Below are 19445 nucleotides of genomic sequence, written 5' to 3' on the forward strand. Positions count from 1 at the left end.
ACCAAATATATTTAAACGTAAAATTTTGAACCCAGTAACTAAAACGGTTAGTGGATTCAGTGGCATCTGTCTCAACTCATAAAGTTCAAATTCTGAATCTGCCTTTGAAAGTAGCTATAGAACGTATCAATAGACTTAATGATCGATAGCAAATATTCAACTGGAGCTTTTCGAATTGAACTCCTCAAAAAAAAAAAAAAAAAAAAAGTAATAAAAGATGGATAACCTTATATCCAAAAACAGGAAATTTTGTTCATATATATGATAGTTATTATAAAGTGTAACCTCTCGTGAAATCAATCAGAAATTTAAAATCGCATGATAATGTACTGAAAAAGTAAAATATGTGATAGTAAAAAGAAAGGATTAGTTGGATTAGTTAGGTGAAAAGATAAGAGTATCACCTTAAAACTGTCCCTTCTCTCAACTAATTTCTTTTTACTTTTTCATAATTTCAAGGAAAAACTGACAAAGATGAAGTAAGAAACTAGCTGGTTTACTCTAGAGAAAAGGCCATAAATAGTCCCTGAACTATGGGAGTAGGTCTAAAATGGTCCCTGAACTATACATTTCTATTTTTAGTTAACTATTCAAATTAACTTATCAAATTCGTCTCCGTCTATTTTTTTATACAAACAATAACAAACTCATAAACCTTCGTGAGTTTATGAGACCGTCGGTTTTTTAAAATGAGACCGATCAATTTTTTAATTTTTTTTTTTTTAACAAAACCGACCTACTAGGTCGGTTTTATCGGTTTTAACCAACGCGGTCCGTCGGTTACAAAACGCGAGAGAGATCTTGAGGAAAAAAGTTGAGGTTAGAGAACAAACTTGAGGAAAAGGAAGCAGGAGAGAGAAATATAGGTCGATGAATGGTTTAACGATTAATCTCACTTTGATAGCTTATGAGTTTGTACGTTTGTTTGTATAAAAAAAAATAGACGCGAGACCAAATTCGATGTTTTTTGAATAAAAAGACTAAACCTAGAAAACAGATAACTTTGGTGAATATTTAAGCCTACTCCCATAGATTCAGTGACTATTTACTACTTTTCTCTTTACTCTATAACGAAACAGCGGGGAATACCCAAGAGATAGGATCAAGGAGTGTGTGATATATTAGAACATTATTTAGGATAGTCTAAGAATTATTTTTAATTCATGTCAAGATTCCGTTTAGGTATACCTAACATTTTTTTGGTGTCACACAGTTCAGTAACACTGACTTCATGAAAGGGTATTCACAATAACATAAGTACATGCTGTTTGTAGGTCACAGTATTTGCCAAAAACGTAACTTTCATGGAACTATGGTCCCGCCTGGTCATAAATTTTGGGACCATATTTTGAAGATTTTTTTTTTTTTGGCCATAAAATTTTTAACAGATTTTGAAAATAAATTTTCGAATCCCAAATTCTAGCTCAAATATGTTTTTGGCCCAAGATATATGTTTTGGTTTTTTCAAAACTTCTAAAAACTACTCAAAACTTTTGTATTTTATACAAAAGCCCCCATCTAATTATGACCCAACTAATTCTATCTACCATGTTCCTCCATTCAAATCGTATTTACCATATTTCCACAATTAAAGCAGTATCTTCTATAGAGAAACAAGCTAAGCTGTGCTCAAACAATAGAAGAAGATATTGCTTTGTATTGTATAAGTAATTGTGGAAATGGTAAGTACGATTTTAATGGAGGAACATGGTAAAAATGGATCTTTATATTGTAATTTGAATTGTAGTAGCTAGTAAATGTTTTATTAGCAGTTGTTAGGGGTGTACAAAGCAGACCGACAAACCGCACTAAACCGTTAATCTGAACCAAACTGAGAAAAAAAACCCGACTAGTGGTTTGGTTTGACTTGATTTGGTTTTAAAAAGAAAAACCCAAACACTATTGGATTGGTTTGGTTTTAACTAAAAAAAGTCAAACCGAATCAAACCAACCCGCATTACATTTAAAAGATTTCAAACATATTTTATATATAAAAATATTTATTTATAAATATTTTTTTAACTTTTTCATAGTTTTTTGTCTTTTAACATATTATTTCAAGCTTGGAATTCGAATTTTGAATGGTCTAATAAGTTTTATAGCCCAGTGATATTAGTAACTCAAATAAAACTCAACAAAAATCAAATCAATACTAATGCTAACAAAAGAAATTTATATCTAACACTGGAATGACAATAATTTTGATATCTATTCTTTATATTTATATTAGTTTAGAAAGTGAAAATAAATAACTTAATTTTAATTTTTTATTTAATATCTAGTCATGTAATTAATACTAATTAGCCGAACTTATTTTAGTATGACTTAGTACTTTTAGATTATGATCATTTTATTTTATGTAATTTAATTAATTTTTTTCGTTGAATATTTTAGTACGATGTCATCTCTCATCACGTTTTGTGTTATTTTCTTAATAAATATCTTAATTAAATAGTCGTATCTTAGTAGGACTAAAGAAATATTTGAAATATAAGTTATATGTTTTGTATGAAGACTTACTTAAAAAACCCGAAAACTTTCCGTAGCAACTAAAAAAAACCAAGAAAACTCGAGGTTGAAAAATCCGACTTTTGTTGGTTTGGTTTGGTTTATAGATTTAAAAACCCGATGAAATTGGTTTGGTTTGGTTTTTAAAAAATCCGAACCAACCCGATCCATGTACACCCCTAGCAGTTGTTATTAAAATTTCATATTCTGCATAATTTGGGATTAACAAGTATGTAAGTTTTGTACGATTGGGTATTCTTGATAGTTTTTAGAACTTATGGGTATAAGTAATGTTTCATGTTTTCCAAAACAAAAAGTAAAATATGTTTTGAAAAATTATGACCACACACATTATCAAAACTTGAAAAATTTCACTCAAATCCATTTTTTTTTTTTGGAAATGTATGGCCAAACGCTGATTGAGTTTCAGCCCTATGTCCTGATGATGTAAAAAATATATACATCATCAAAATATTTATTAAGTAATTACGAATAAATTAATGAAACATCAATTAATTTGCTATCACATAAAGTCGGTAATAGTATAACAAATCGTTACACTGTAACTCAATTCCAATAAAATTATCTCAATTATTCTAGCAAATAGGGCGGCGGATCAGACAAACAAAATATAATGCCGTTAAACAAGTGGGTACACATTATTTGACCCTATAACCCAAGTTGCAATCTCTGTCTCCATGAATTACCCCACTCATTCACCAGTACAAAACTAACCAGAGTGCGTCCTATTCAGTTAGTTGTTTCCACTTTCCAGAAGCATTTCTATTTTGGACATATCACTTCAATTCTGGATATTTTTCTTAGTTAACATTATAATTTCTTATACAATATTAGATTATTTTTTTTAAAAAACGTATTTTTTTAATATGTTAATCTAAAATAGATGATAAGATTGCTTGCTACGATTGGTCTATTATAATGATAAGTGTAATATTTTTCATAACTGCATAACAGTATTGTGACACACAGCGGCAAGCAAGCGCTCAATAAACAATACTTTTAGTGCAGTATCAAAATAGAAAAAAAGGGCAAATTTAGAGGGCCGCTATGCATTAAGTCATATAATGTCTTATTGCACTATTAATATATTTTAACAGGTTATATACGTAATTTTGTAAATTACTAATTCTATTTATTATGGACGATTATCTATATTTGGTAACATATGGATATTTTTTTTTAAAAAAATATACTATCAATATATAAGTTTTAACGTCAAAGTTCACAATCCTCAACTGGCAAGCATATCGCCATCCAAGAATTCAAAACCAAGATAATATAATAGGTCAACTTCTAAAATAGTTGTCAATTTTACGACGACCAACAGTAAAAAGTGAATGTTCACATTAAATTAATGGATTAGGTGGATGAATTAGCGAGGCGGCTGCTTTTGACAGAATTATAGGACGTTCTTGCCCCTAAGCTGTCCATAAAGCATTAATTTATCGTTGAAAATTTGTCGAATCCATTTTTGTTGCGTCTTTTTTGCTATTATCTTGGGTAAAATTACAAAATGGAGGGAGGTAGCTTTATCATTATTTGGATATAGGTCAAACCCATACGAAAAGTCCAATAAAGCAGTAAGAAAATTCCTTACAACATTTTGATGGAAGATGACAAAACCATAACCGTGTTCCCAATTAGGACACGTGATGAATGTCTTTGTTTAAAGGCTATCTTTTTATCAACTTGCACTTATAATTTCATTCGACAAATATTGTATTTATTCTAAACAGCACTATTATCGGACATCGTACATGGTTAATTTGGGCTACATCGTATAAGGCTTTTACTTTTCATTCCTATTCTTATTTTGATATGAAATTCGCTTAAGATGTTATGTATATTTCCTTCTGATTATTAGTTAAGACGTCTGCCAATCCTTCTTTTTAACACGTTCTAGTTGGCCCCGCCTTGTCCATATATACTACCCCTCCTTAAGGACTTAACGTCCTCATTGAGGTTTACCCGACTACCGTATTAAAGGAGCATTCGGCTCTGATATCAACTTGTTTCGATCCAGATCCATGACACGTGTTCTCCCCTTGGCCCAATAGGCCTTACAGATTTGTCCCTTGGGCATATTATCTATCCCAATTTTTAAAAGTTCGTGTACCATGTGAATTTGTGTTGTATTTTATATTCACTCTAGTTCATATAAGTGTTCACTTAGCTCTTTTATTTTAATTCAAAATAAGTGTCTACTTACATAATTAAGAAGGAATTATTTTCTTTCAAATTTACCCCTATTTAGATAGATGAATTTTTATGTAATCAAGAAACTATAGTATTAGGTAATATTTAATTAAAATTGATTTAATCAAAATATCTATTTTTTTAAAATGAAGATTTTCTTGAGCGTGCAAAGTTGACGCTTATTTTGAACCTGAGGTAGTCGACTTGTGATATTTTTCACTTTATCCTACCTCAGGTCACTCAATGTGAAATTCATTATCCGTTCTCCAGTTCTCATCTTAGAAGTATATCTGCGGGTCATTTTCTTTGACCCTTCTCATCCGTTCCTCAAAGTAACAAAATATGTGGATACATGAAGCTGCTTTGGGAAAGGTTCTAGTAATTTTCTACCAACATGAATTATCACCCTCCAAAATTGCACTATGAACCACCCTCCATGTTACACGTATTTTTATTGAATTTAGTGCTCTGTAAATAGCCTTGGTTGCAATTATTTTGCATTATGATGTTTTCTTTAAAGACTTAGTCAACACATATGGAACAATAAACAGATTCGATTTTATTTTTTTTATATAAAATACTCAATTTAGTATGACAAAGGGGTATTTCTCTCCACCATTTTTAATTGACAAGTTGACTTATTCTTCTTAAATAATTCAGGATAAATTTTCTTTGAGTTCGATGAAGAGTTCTCCAACTACTTAAGGAATCTGGTTTTCTAGTTTATTGCTGAAAAATAAGAATTAATTTTTGGCTGCACTATAATATACACACATTATAAAGAAGTTTTTCTGGTTCAACTGTGCAGTTTTAAATAGGTAATTCCGTAACTATATGTTAAGATATTTATATATTTACACAAACACCAATAACTTTTCATAACCCTTCTCATGGTCATCAAACCTGCAACACCAAATTCCTCTACGCCCTAATCCCTATGCTCGACAACACAATTCCCATGCTAAATCTTAGCCAAAAGAACTGATTCAATTGCGTACCGTAACTGATAATCTAATAACCTGTTTGGCCATACCGTAACTGATAATCTAATAACCTGTTTGGCCAAGTTTATTTTTCCTCTAAAATTACTTATTTTTCCAATAAGTACTTCTTTTACAAAAAGTAAGGTGTTTGGTGCTTTTTTAAAAAATAAGTCTTTTGGGGAGTAGCAGAACCAGCTTTTTCGAAGCCTAAAAAAAAAAATGGCTTTTGCCCAAAAGACTTTTTTTTTGAAAAGTACTTTTGAGAAAAATACACATGTAAGCACTTTTAAAAAGCTTGATCAAACACTAATTGTTTTCAAAAGATTTTTAAATTAATTGGCCAAACACAAACTGCTTTTAGCTAAAAGTACTTTTGAAAAAAAATAATTTTTAAAATAAATTGTTTTTAGAAGCTTGGCCAAACAGGCTATAAGTGCGATTACTATAATACGACTCATCAAACGACCATAGTAAGTCGCCTAGAATTCATTTATCACTTCAATCAGGGTGTGATTTTCAGACTCAAATCATGCGCATATGTTGAAATGGGGAAGTGGAAAAAAAAATTAAGATGATGATCTAATATTTGAATTAGTTATTTAATAAATCAAACAATCTGTCATTTAAACATTCTTATTTCAAAATATTTTGAGTCTTATCTTGTAGCCTTGTCCTTTATTGTACATCAAGAATAACTGTTTCCGTCCTAAATAAATTGGGACCGATTATATAAATTTTCATTAAACAAGATTTTTTTATCGTTTATGGTGATAGATACTCTTTTTTCACCACAATTTCACAGCACAAAACAACTTTAGCCTGTGAGAGCTATATTATGAAGCTAGAGCTTAATTAGTGTAGTAATTGCTTATTACTGATCTAGCTAGCAATATTATTAGGTAAAACACATGCAGATTTGTACAATGCGTTTAATTGTTTGCAGTTAGTATATATACACATCAAACAATTGTATTGCGCACCTACGTGTTTTGAAGTCTTAGTCGTCGCTAAGTTTAAAGTATCTTCAAGACCTCGACAATATTTTGTATCAAATTCAAAAGGAAAACTTGAATATAATGATGATCATTTATGGAAAAAGTTGACAGTGAAATTATTCTAGTTAACTAGGGAACTTGCGGCACTTCTCGCGGTTATGAAAAAACTTCAGTAAGTTTAGAAATAATTCATCTATAAATATAATCGAGATAGAACAAACAAACAAACAAAAAAATCAATAATAGAAATTACAAAATGATAAAATCACAATGTAAACATTTTAGTAGTATTGGAGCTTATAATAATTATATTTTTATTGTCATATTCTTTAATATGAAAAGAATAATTTATTAAGAAAAGTTTCAAAAATTATGAGGTTAGGACACAATTTTCTTAATTTAATATAGTCCGAATACATATATTTAAAGACTTGATTTTTTTTCTTGTTTTCCTTAAAGGGTAAAATCTCGTTATGAATCTTTCTTCCATTAAAGTAAAAGAAAAAAGAACGAAAAGTGATGAAACTAAAAAGGAAGTAAAAGTGATAAGTATCTATTTCATTTCCTTTTTTATATCTTGTCCTTTCATTGTAAAAAAAATTCAATCATAGAAATAAGAAAATGTAAAATCAAAATATAGATATTTTAGTAGAATTGGAGCTTAAAAGAATTACATTTTTATTGTCAAATATTCTTTAAAATGAAAAGAATAATTTATTAATAATGTTTCATATATTATAATGTTCATACACGATTTTCTTAATTTAAAATAATTCGAATTCATATATTTAAGGACTTGACTTTTCTTCTCACTTTCATTAAACGGTAAAAATTCTTGTTTGATGAATCTTTCTTATATTCAAATAAAAGAAAAAAGAAACGAAAAGTGTTGAAACTAAATAGGAGGAAAATAAGATAAGTAGATATTTTTCTATATTTTTTTTTAAATATTTTGTCCTTTAATTGTCCTTGTTTTGGTTCTCTCATTTTTCATCATCATCTAAACAAATTCCTCTTGCTGATTTCGTCACTATCCTTTATTATAGTAATTGTTTTCTATTCCTTTATTACTTTTTTCTTCCTTTTACTTTCCCAGTCCTACAGTTACTCTTAAAAATAAGAAGAAAAAAATTCATGCTTACAAATCTCTATTTCTTATTCTAAAACTTAAAAATTTATTGCTATTTCAATGTTTTCATTACTCGTCTTACAAATAAAGAAAACTACATCTCTAAAAAAGAGAAGCAAATAGTTGGAAAAAAGCAAAACATAAAAAATAAAAAATAAAAAATAATTAATTTTTTTTTTACATTTTACTGAATTTATAATAAATTTCTTTTCAGCAAGAACATTTAGTATTATTTTTCATCTTACCTTTACTCCATTACGAGCACCTCATATGACAATAGTAGATTTGGGATTGTCACTTGTTCACTTCATCTTGGCCTCAACTGTGATCAAGAATTTACCTGAAGATATTGCTGGTGCTCAAGAATTTGAGTTTATTAAATTAGATACGATTGAACCTGTCAACTCTTTTGCTAATTTTTTTGAGAAGAGAAGAAATGAACAAATCCTTAAAGAAAACGTAAATGGTTCTTCGTACCATAAGAAACACCTAAAGAAGAGATTATTTCAATATTTAATATATATTCCTTTTAGGCAATTAGTAGTATTTTTTGAGCCTTTCTTAATAGTTAGCAGATTCCTGACAAATTTACAAAAAATTAATTTGAGCCTAAACGAAAATACAGACTTGTGACACTCAAAAATTCATATAAACTCAAATTAAAGAAGTAATTTCATAGAGAGAACACACGAGAAAGCAAACAGAAAGAAAAAAAAATACAACACACACATCTTCCTTACGACTTTAATCACAAGAAAATAGATGAAAAAAGAAATGCAAAATTAATGTACAATTTTTCGAGCTCTTGTCGACATCTCCTGCAAATTGATCAACATCCAAGAACCTTGTTCATCGAGTCAAGCTGAAGTATAAATCTGACAGTGCAATAATACATAAGGATATTGCTACTTCAATATGGAATGAGAAGAATAATCTTGGATAATGGTTTCATGAAACAAAACATTGTGAATTTATATAGGGAAAAATTGAGAAATATCATAAGGTATCTTAAATTTGAAAATTAAATAGTTGGAGGTTATGAATATGAAAACTTAAAAATCATGGAGGTAAGGACATTATTAAGAGCAGAAATTTAATAGGTACAAGTTATGGAGGTGAAATTTGAAAACAAATAAAGGAGGAAAAAACAAATAAAGAAGATTAAAAGATTATTGGAAAAGATATTAAGTTGTATACCCTATTAGCTACATGAGTTAGGCAAAGGAAGCTATTTTTTTCCCCGTAATAATCTATTGTGTTTAATAGATTGAAGGAGAAAAATGAAAAAAAATGTCAAAAAGAAAAGGAGACTAATGTGAGTAGTAAATGTTGAAACTTTTAATTTCTTCTACAGTAATGAATAGGAATTAGTGGAATAGTAAATTTTGAGACATTTAAGTATAAACATTAAAGAATAAGAATAAATTGAAGACTAGTAATTGACACATTTATTTTGTGCAATAATAAGTAAAAGCAATTAGAGAAAATTCCAAAAAAATGAGAAAAAAAATAAATAGGTATGGTGGCCATAGAGAGGTACCACATCACCTCTCTAATGCCTAACTTTATATTAGATATAGATTACATACCTTAGAGTTTAATGAAACTCATAGTGATGTAAGTAGTCAATCAGATTAATACGTAATGTAAGTGACATCTCGTCTAATTTCTTAGATAAAGTTCACTCTGTTCACATGCATTTCCGTGTCCCAATTTACTGATGAATGAAAAAATCGCAACTTGCATGTTTTATTCTTAAAAAACGAAATATGTAAAGTTTATTGGAGTACTATTAACGGTTATTATTATTTTAATTCTAATGACTCACAATAAGATGATCTATCAAAGTATCTTGACTTGAGTAACGTAACGTAACTATCCAGATTTAAGTTGATAAGGTCACCCTGTTCACATGCATATTTCCGCGTGCCATTATTAAGTATAATCTACTGTTCAATGATCGTAAATTGAGATATTTAAAGTTTATTGGAGTGCTATTAATGGTTATTTTCTTTAAATTCCAATGACCCACAATGAGGAGCTATCAAAATATGCAGTTTGTGCATATATATTTTGAGTAACATAACTACCGAAGATTTAAGTTTTTTAAAAAACTCAGATCTGTAGACTATTTTTAAAAGACTCAGATCTGTAGACTATGTAAAAGTATAACAGAAGCGTCAAAATTGTATTTGTAATAGATTATACAAACGAGACTGATCGATAAAGAAGCTGTTAAACTTTTTCTTTTCGCTTTTTTTTCTTTTCTTTTCGAAGTAAAATATAAGTTAACTAGATTCTTATTTTTCCCCTTATTAATAAGTACTCATAGGTTGACCAATTCACATTTCCCCCTCTTTTATAATTTTTCCTTTTTTAGATTTTGTCTCTAATCTAGTGGCTTTGCTACTTGATACAAGGGCCTGCGTGTGAATAGTTACTAATATTGAAGGACCAACTCAATAATACACTTTCATGCTAAAAATTAAAATCCCTTTGGAGTTTAAAGTTCAACAATATGCACCAACACTAAAGGATTACTAGGTAGTTATTAACCATTGAATGTTGTATTTTCTACCAGATATTGTATGCCAGAACAAGTCCTAATTAAATTAAATCATAAGTTAATAAATAAGGTGGAATATTAGGTCCTTTTCTTTTTTGAATTATTCTAATATACCCAGAAATTTCCCTCGCCTAGAAGGTATGGAACAGTGCCGTATATGGCCATTAATCTCAGGATGCAAGCCTACTGTAAAAAGAAAAAAATTCTTATGCGTACGAATTGAAGGTCTTCATTAGAAAAAATTAAAAATTATATCCTGTCTGAAATTTTTAATCAGATATAAACACGTTAATTATAAATTTCACCAGATTGCAACGAGGAAATGAGATCTCTTTGCATTTTATAATTTGAATAGAAGAAAATGATATTTTCAGATCTCTTAAGTGTTTTTTTTTCCAGATCTCTTACGTGTAAAAAATAAAAATCTCTTATAAAAGAGTCATAAAACTAAAAAAAAAGTTTATAAAGGACTAAACATCTATTTCCCCGGTTGCAACGCTAGATTATAAATTTTATCTTTAGAAAATTCAGCGGGTGAGTAGTTGTCTACGTCGTTGCGGCGAATCTGCTTTATTTAATAAACTGATGATTAACCTTAGTCTGAAAATAATTATTTGAAGGAAAATAATAAGAAAAAGGTGTATTACACCATGCATGTACCGGTAGAATAATGCAATATGACATAAACAATATTCCTTGGTCAAACAAAGACCAGCCCCATTCATTTTCCTAGCTCTAGCCTTTTTTTCTTTTTTTTCAAAAGAATGCGGCTTCCTTTCGCCATTATATATAAAGCCTAAAGTTGAAGGCCTCATTTGTAGAAGACCGCTTCTTAGTTATTCTGCTTGGAAGAAGAAATACCGAATCTTTTATTTGTTTATTGAAATTATTAGTCTATGGTCTGAAAATCCAAAATAGATTACTAGTATTCCTGTAAAGCTTTTGTTTTCTTTCTCCTTTTTGCATCCTTATATACAACTGGAATACACATCTTCCTCCACCTAAACTTGAGTTCATTTTGAACAATTCAAATTCCATTCTTTCATATTTTTCTTCATCGAAACTACTATACCGATGCAAAATTCGGAAAATAATCACCCTCACCACCACCACCACCATTCAGACACGGAGATTATAGGAAATGATAGAGCGTCGTACAGCGGTCCGCTCATAGGGACTAGCGGACCGCTGAACAAACGCGGAAAAAAGAGCGCGAGATTTAACGTACCCGAATCCACAGACATTGGGACTAGCGCCGGTTCAACCGGCGCAAAGTCCAATGACGATGGGTACGTCGAGATCACTCTCGACGTACGCGAAGACTCCGTGGCTGTCCACAGTGTCAAAACTGCTGGTGGTGCTGACGTGGAAGATCCTGAACTGGCTTTATTGGCTAAAGGTCTGGAGAAGAAATCTACTTTGGGATCTTCACTTGTCCGAAATGCTTCGTCTAGAATTCGACAAGTGTCACAAGAGCTTAAGCGATTGGCTTCTTTAAATAAGAGACCAGTTCCTACTGGAAGGTTTGATAGGAATAAATCAGCTGCTGCTCATGCTCTTAAAGGTCTTAAGTTCATCAGCAAAACTGACGGCGGCGCTGGATGGGCCGCCGTCGAGAAGCGGTTCGATGAGATTACCGCTTCCACTAGTGGCTTGCTTCCTCGGGCCAAATTTGGAGAATGCATAGGTAAAAATTGACGCTGTCGTTATTTCTTTTTCTAAACTGCTTTCATTTGTTTTTACTTCCCAAACCCCGCTCGTGGGATTACATTTGTTATGTATGTTGTTGTTGTGTTGGGGTTGCATAGGTAAATTGACTGAATTATAGTCACAACGAACAATTATTTCGTGCTGAATACTTTTCCTATTAGTACTTTCTTGTGGTTCTGATTTCTTGGGCTTGTTAAATTGAAAAATGAAAATCTAATTTTTTAACAATGTTAGGTATGAATAAGGAGTCTAAGGAATTTGCTGGAGAGCTATATGATGCGCTTGCTCGGAGGAGAAACATCACAACTGATTCAATTAACAAAGCACAGCTCAAAGAGTACTGGGATCAAGTGGCAGACCAGAGTTTTGATTCTCGTCTTCAGACTTTCTTTGACATGTAAGGATTATTAGCACATTTTTTTTTTATACATTTATCGGTATTTTAATGCATCTCCGATTCAATTATTGAGATCTAAATCGGGTGATGAATTTCATTTAATGCAGGGTTGATAAAGATGCCGATGGCAGAATCACAGAAGAAGAAGTCAGAGAGGTAGTTTTTGAATTCTGTTTTATTTACTTTTTTATTGTACGTGTAAAACACGGAATGACATTGACAAAATCAATCCTATAGTAATTTTAATTTTAATTTTTTGTTTTCTTGCAATTTGCAGATTATAGGCCTTAGCGCGTCTGCCAACAGGCTGTCAACTATCCAGAAACAAGCTGATGAATACGCGGCTATGATCATGGAAGAGTTGGATCCTAACAATCTGGGATACATTATGGTAATTTAGTGGCATTAATTAGACTAATAGTAATCTTAAATTTGTAGTCCCAACTTGAAAAATAACTTAATATTGCTATGAAATTCAACAGATTGAGAACTTGGAAATGCTATTACTGCAAGCACCAAATCAAACGGTGCAGAGAGGAGGCGAAAGCCGGAACTTGAGTCAAATGCTAAGTCAGAAACTTAAACACACAAAAGAGCCAAATCCAATAGTGAGATGGTACAAGAGTTTTATGTACTTTTTGGAGGATAATTGGCAAAGAGTTTGGGTATTGTTATTATGGATTGGAGTCATGGCTGGTCTATTTACTTGGAAGTATATCCAGTACAAACGAAAAGCTGCATATGATGTTATGGGTCCCTGTGTGTGTCTTGCTAAGGGTGCTGCTGAGACACTCAAGCTCAACATGGCTATCATTTTACTCCCAGTGTGCAGAAACACCATTACATGGCTTCGTAATAAGACCAGATTAGGTGTTGCTGTTCCTTTCGATGATAACCTTAATTTTCACAAAGTAAGTTGAATACTCTTTAATTTGAACAAAATTTAGCGAATTTCTGTTATATAAGTCTAAATAGCAATTGTGTAGAAATGTGACCACTCAGACCTATCTGTCAAGTTATCGTCTTGTTATGGCCCGACCTTTATTTTTGATTCGAAAGGTGCCTTGACAGTTGAATTCTTGAGCCCGCCTTATATGACCCATAACATTTTTCTGCTATTGCAATGTGAGATTTGTCTAATGCAAGCTTCATAACGAACTAATTGGGTTCTTCTTTTTACCCCTTTGTGTAGGTGATAGCAGTGGCAATTGCACTAGGAGTTGGAATGCACGGACTAGCTCATTTAACCTGTGATTTTCCTCGGCTTTTGAATGCAAGTGAAAAAAAATATGAACCAATGGAGTACTATTTTGGAGATCAGCCAACAAGCTATTGGTGGTTTGTAAAGGGTGTTGAAGGGGTAACTGGAATTATAATGGTGGTGCTAATGGCAATAGCTTTTACTCTAGCAACCCCATGGTTTAGAAGGGGCAGAGTCAGTTTCCCAAAACCATTTCACAAGCTCACTGGATTCAATGCCTTTTGGTACTCACACCATCTATTTGTCATTGTCTATACTCTACTTATTGTCCATGGAGAAAAGCTATATATTACCAAAACTTGGTACAAGAGAACGGTTAGTAAATATTCAAAATCTTTAGCATTATGACTTTTTCCTTTTCATTTAAGTTTCTTTCTAATTTGATGAATATTTGCTAAAATTTGGATTGAAAATTTCGTAATGGGCAGACATGGATGTACCTTACTGTCCCACTTGTGCTCTATGCTGGCGAAAGGTTGCTTAGAGCATTCAGGTCAAGCATCAAAGCTGTTAAGATTTTGAAGGTAAGTCGAATCCTACAAATTTTCGTGCTCGTAATAACTACACCGTCTTATATATATATATATATATAAAAGTTGTTACTACATAGTCGAGGATAATAAAATAAACTAAATATAGTGGTATCTCCAATATAAACGGACAAACAAATACTTTGTTGTTAATTAAAGGTTAGACATGTTTAACCAAATATCACAAGGACTTAATAGAATTTGTCAATAATTGAGGATAAAAAATGCAATTATCCATACAATCATGATTTTAATATCAGTGAAAATGAAAGATTGAATAAGTACTAATTAATTGGTTGTGAAATTTGTAGGTGGCAGTGTACCCAGGAAATGTGTTGGCCCTTCACATGTCAAAGCCACAAGGCTACAAATACAAAAGTGGACAATACATGTTTGTCAACTGTGCTGCGGTTTCTCCATTTGAATGGTAGGTGAAACTTTTTTATTTAATAACTTAAATAAAATAGAATCAACTCATATCATAAACTTGACCAATTCACGATATACATGAATTATTGGCCCTTTGAATTACTACGTCAATGCAGTATTTGCTGACTCTTCTGGATAATATTATAAATTTCAGGCACCCATTTTCCATTACTTCGGCCCCAGGAGATGACCATCTCAGTGTCCATATTCGAACTCTTGGTGATTGGACCAGACAACTTAAAACTGTTTTCTCTGAGGTAATTAATTAGTCCTTTAAATATAATTATATCTTGTTTTTTAAACTTAAATCCTTAATTTCTAGGAAATATAATTTATTGCAGTCAATGACAGATATCAAAATATCTAGTCTAGTTAAATCTACCTGCATGTCCTTAGATGCAACAGTTTTTGGCTATATGCATCAAAATTGTAGACGCGTGATGTCCCACTTTGGATGACAGCTCTACAAGCAGCCCCTTAAATTTTTCTTTTTGTCTTTTTTTTTTTTTTTTTCCAAAAGTGCATGTCAATTCCACTGTGTTGGTGTAATTATTGATCTTCCTGAATTAATTATAGTCATTTTGGTCTTTGGTAGGTTTGCCAGCCACCACCTAATGGTAAAAGTGGACTCCTCAGAGCTGACTACTTGCAAGGAGAAAACAATCCTGAGTAAGTCCTTTTCCATTAATATATAATCAATCTCCATTACATTCACCTTTTAGAGCGCACTGATTAAGGAAACAGCCTGGACAAATGCAGAGTTAAATTAAGAAAATCCCCACCCTAATATTCGGAGATATTATTCTAATACTACACTTAACTTTTTTGAAATTTAATACTACGAATGTAATGGCGTTATATATCCTCGAGGTACTATCTTCCATTATTTTAGAACTTATGGTGATCGTGATTCATAATGGGTACTGGGTCAGACTCTGGACTGGAAGATATAACAAACTCGTGATCTCTTTTATGCTAAAGAATCGGTACAAGATCTGAATCATTGAATGGACCATCTCTTAAGTAGCAGGATTGTTATTTTTGTAAAATTACTGAGACAGGAACAAGGAGGGATAAGACAAAAATCAATTATTGGTTGATATTTCTGAAGAAAAATGGAATCTTTGCTAGATAGATATTATTCTAGAAAAGGATTTAACATATATCTACTTACAACAACGTAAATAATTTTTCCACTACTAGTGCAATTTTACCTTCTATAGCAGGTTATTTTATTTTTCAAATTATTAATTTCAATTGTTATACTACATAATTACTTGTAACTGCCTTTTAATCTGATAGTGTAAAAATTTATGTTCTTTCGGACTCTAAAATATATCGAAGGGTGCGTGTCGGTTCCTCTAAAAGTATTGAATTTTTGGAGGATCGTAACAGTCTACAACAACGTTTGAGACAAATTGAGTAATATGAATAAAAATTCATATACATTATCCGTGCATAAAATTTAAACTCTACCATAAAACCTTAATTATATGCATATAGCATCGCTAATGGAAATCATGTGTGATGATTGGCAGTTTCCCAAGAGTGTTAATAGATGGACCCTACGGAGCACCAGCACAAGACTACAAGAAATATGAGGTGGTTTTGTTGGTGGGTCTTGGAATTGGAGCCACACCAATGATCAGTATCGTTAAAGACATTGTCAACAACATGAAAGCCATGGACGAGGAAGAAAATTCCTTAGAAAATGGGCACGGAATGTCAAATACGGCACCAAATGCTAGCCCAAATATTGCACAAAAGAGGGGTAAATCAGGTTCAGCAAGCGGAAGAAATGACTTCAACACAAGGAGGGCATACTTCTATTGGGTTACAAGAGAACAAGGTTCATTTGACTGGTTCAAAGGTATAATGAATGAAGCTGCAGAAATGGACCATAAGGGAGTAATTGAAATGCACAATTATTGTACAAGTGTTTATGAAGAAGGTGATGCTCGTTCTGCTCTTATTACTATGCTTCAGTCACTTCATCATGCCAAAAGTGGTGTTGACATTGTTTCTGGCACGAGAGTTAAGTCGCACTTTGCTAAGCCTAATTGGCGAAATGTCTACAAACGCATTGCTCTCAACCACCCTGAGTCTAAAGTTGGTAAGTGCTATTAATCTTCTTCCTTTTGATTTTTGTCTCCTCTTTTTCTTCCGCCACAATATTTGATAGGATAATTGCACTTTTGATCGTTTAATTAGTGATAAATTCTGATTTTGATCCTTTTAATCTTTCATTAAGCTCATTTAACCTTGAATTAATTAACATGTGTGTTTTTGGTTTCTTTGCATAGGAAATATATTATATCTAGATTATTTTTAAAACTATATTACCTCTTAGGACATATTTAACATAATACATCGGTTATTGTATTGTTTAATAGTTAATAGTTTATTATTTTTCAAAATCCACAAGCAAAAGCATCAAAAGTGAATATTTCAATTAACTGAAGTTTGAAAAATGCATAACCAAATATTCCAAAAACCAAAATTAGAACTTGTGGATATTTCAGGGACTAAGAACATAAATTTCTCTTTTAGATATATCCCCCACATATATCAACTTCTACGTGTAAAAAGAACTTTAAGACTTTTGGTATCTATGTCCTTGTTAGAGTTGAAAAAGCATGCTCAATTGATAGTTTTTCTTTATGAAAGCAATTTGCATTTGGGTCGCTTACTCGCTTTCAAATTCCCGTCATGACATAAATTGTCGAAGGCTTACTCGTTTTTCCTTTTTGACAAATTGCAGGAGTGTTCTACTGTGGGGCACCAGCACTCACCAAAGAACTAAGACAACACGCGTTGGATTTTTCACACAGGACATCCACTAAGTTTGATTTCCATAAAGAAAATTTTTGATCAAGAAATGGACCATTAAGCAGCTACGGACAAGTTGTTTTTCTAGAATCCGCCTCCTCTCCCTACCGTGTACAGATAATGTTGTTGCACACCAAGTTGATAAATTTTAATTGTGATTATAATAATAGTATATTATAAAGAATAAGAATATTTTTAGTATATAGGTAGATGCTGAAGGAATTAAGAATGTTCCCTTGGAGAGGCAAAGGCCAAGGCAGGCAGAAGATAGTGGAGTTGAAACTGTTTTCATGGGTGCCATCCACCACTAAAATTGGATTTTACATTATACTTTCTTAGAGGAAGGTGGCTGTCATCATTTTTTTGTTAGTATTGTTTATTTTTTTGTCCTCTTTTGCGTGTTGGAAGAGAGAGCCAACTAGCCACCTACTTAGTAATTATTGACCATGATATGTGGATGTTTAATACTCTGTTTCCAGTAATAATTGTAAACTAGGCCTTCTTGTATAAAAGAGTTAAATAGTTTGGATACCTTAACTGAAGGCCATCAAATTATTCTTTTTAGTGGGACGTAGGTGGATGACAAAATGTTATTATCTACCCTCTCCCTCTCTCCCCCCACCCCAACCAAAATAAGGCAGTTATTACATATTAATTAAGGATGTATATAGATCGGGTTGGTTCGGATTTTTCAAATACCAAACTAAACCAATTACATCTGTTTTTTAAATGTATAATCCAAACCAAATCAACAAAAGTCAGGTTTTTCAACCTCGGATTTTCTCTGTTTTTTGGGTTGTTCGGGTTTTTCCCCGTAAAAGTCTTCATACAAAATATATAACTTGTACTTCAAATATTTCTTTAGTCCTAGCAAGATACGGCTTTCTAATTATGATACTTTTAAGAAAATAACACAAAATGTGAGATGAGAGATGACATTGTACTAACATATTCAACAAAAAAGAAGTAATGAAATCACATAAAATAAAATGATCATAATCTAAAAGTACTAAGACAATAAATTCGACTAATTTACAAGGCATTTTATCATAATGTGAAACTACTAAGTCATGCTAAAATAAGTACGGCTAATACGTATTAATTACATGACTAAATATTAGTAATGTCTAAACTAATATAAAACTAAAGAATAGATATCCAACATTATTGTCATTCCTAGTGTTAGAATTGAATTTCTTTTGTTAGCGTTAGTATTGATTTGATTTTTGTTGGGTTTTATTTGAGTTACTAACTTCTATGGGCTATAAAACTTATTGGACCATTCAAAAATTCTAAATCCAAACTTGAAATAATATGCTAAAAGACAAAAAATTATGAAAAAGTTTAAGAAATATTTATAAATTACATTATAAATAAATAAATATTTTTGAAATTTTATACATGTAATGTCGGGTTGGTTTGGTTCGGTTTGACTTTTTTTAGTTAAAACCAAACCAAACCAAACCAAATCAATGGTGGTCGGGTTTTTCTTTTTAAAATCAAACCAAGTCAAACCAAACAACTAGTCGAGTTTTTTTCTCAATTTGATTCGAATTGTCGGTTTGATGCGGTTTTTCGGTTTCCTTTATACACCCCTAATACTAATAATATGGATCTTTCGTTTTACTCTCAGATGACATGCCTTCACCCATGAAAGCGAAACATAACCTTAAGAATTGCTTGGTTTGCTTAAAATTTTAGAATCCTAATCATGCACACCAAAATATGACTCAATATCTCTAAATTTAAATATCTATGCCAGCACACCAAACTACTTCAGTATATAAAAGTATAATAGAATATCTCTCTTCTTTTTCTTTGCGAATACTAAGGAGACCGTCCTCTTTAATTTGTTTCCAGTAGAAATGGGTATATAAGCTAATACAAGAAG

At 31.6% G+C, this 19445-nt stretch overlaps 1 protein-coding gene across 1 annotated transcript; it reads left to right on the forward strand.

Moving 5' to 3' along the window:
- Nucleotides 1-11210: 11210 nt before the first annotated feature.
- On the forward strand, nucleotides 11211-18091 carry LOC132045134 (respiratory burst oxidase homolog protein C). The gene is made up of 12 exons (XM_059435673.1): nucleotides 11211-12085; nucleotides 12343-12505; nucleotides 12613-12661; nucleotides 12783-12896; nucleotides 12988-13416; nucleotides 13698-14081; nucleotides 14195-14290; nucleotides 14608-14723; nucleotides 14880-14982; nucleotides 15321-15394; nucleotides 16264-16838; nucleotides 17487-18091. The coding sequence occupies exons 1-12, from the start codon at nucleotides 11473-11475 to the stop codon at nucleotides 17594-17596; spliced, it is 2826 nt and encodes a 941-aa protein (XP_059291656.1). The 5' UTR covers nucleotides 11211-11472; the 3' UTR covers nucleotides 17597-18091.
- The last annotated feature ends 1354 nt before the right edge of the window (nucleotides 18092-19445 follow it).

This window comes from Lycium ferocissimum, unplaced genomic scaffold (assembly GCF_029784015.1).
Source record: "Lycium ferocissimum isolate CSIRO_LF1 unplaced genomic scaffold, AGI_CSIRO_Lferr_CH_V1 ctg60, whole genome shotgun sequence".
Lineage (NCBI taxonomy): Eukaryota > Viridiplantae > Streptophyta > Magnoliopsida > Solanales > Solanaceae > Lycium > Lycium ferocissimum.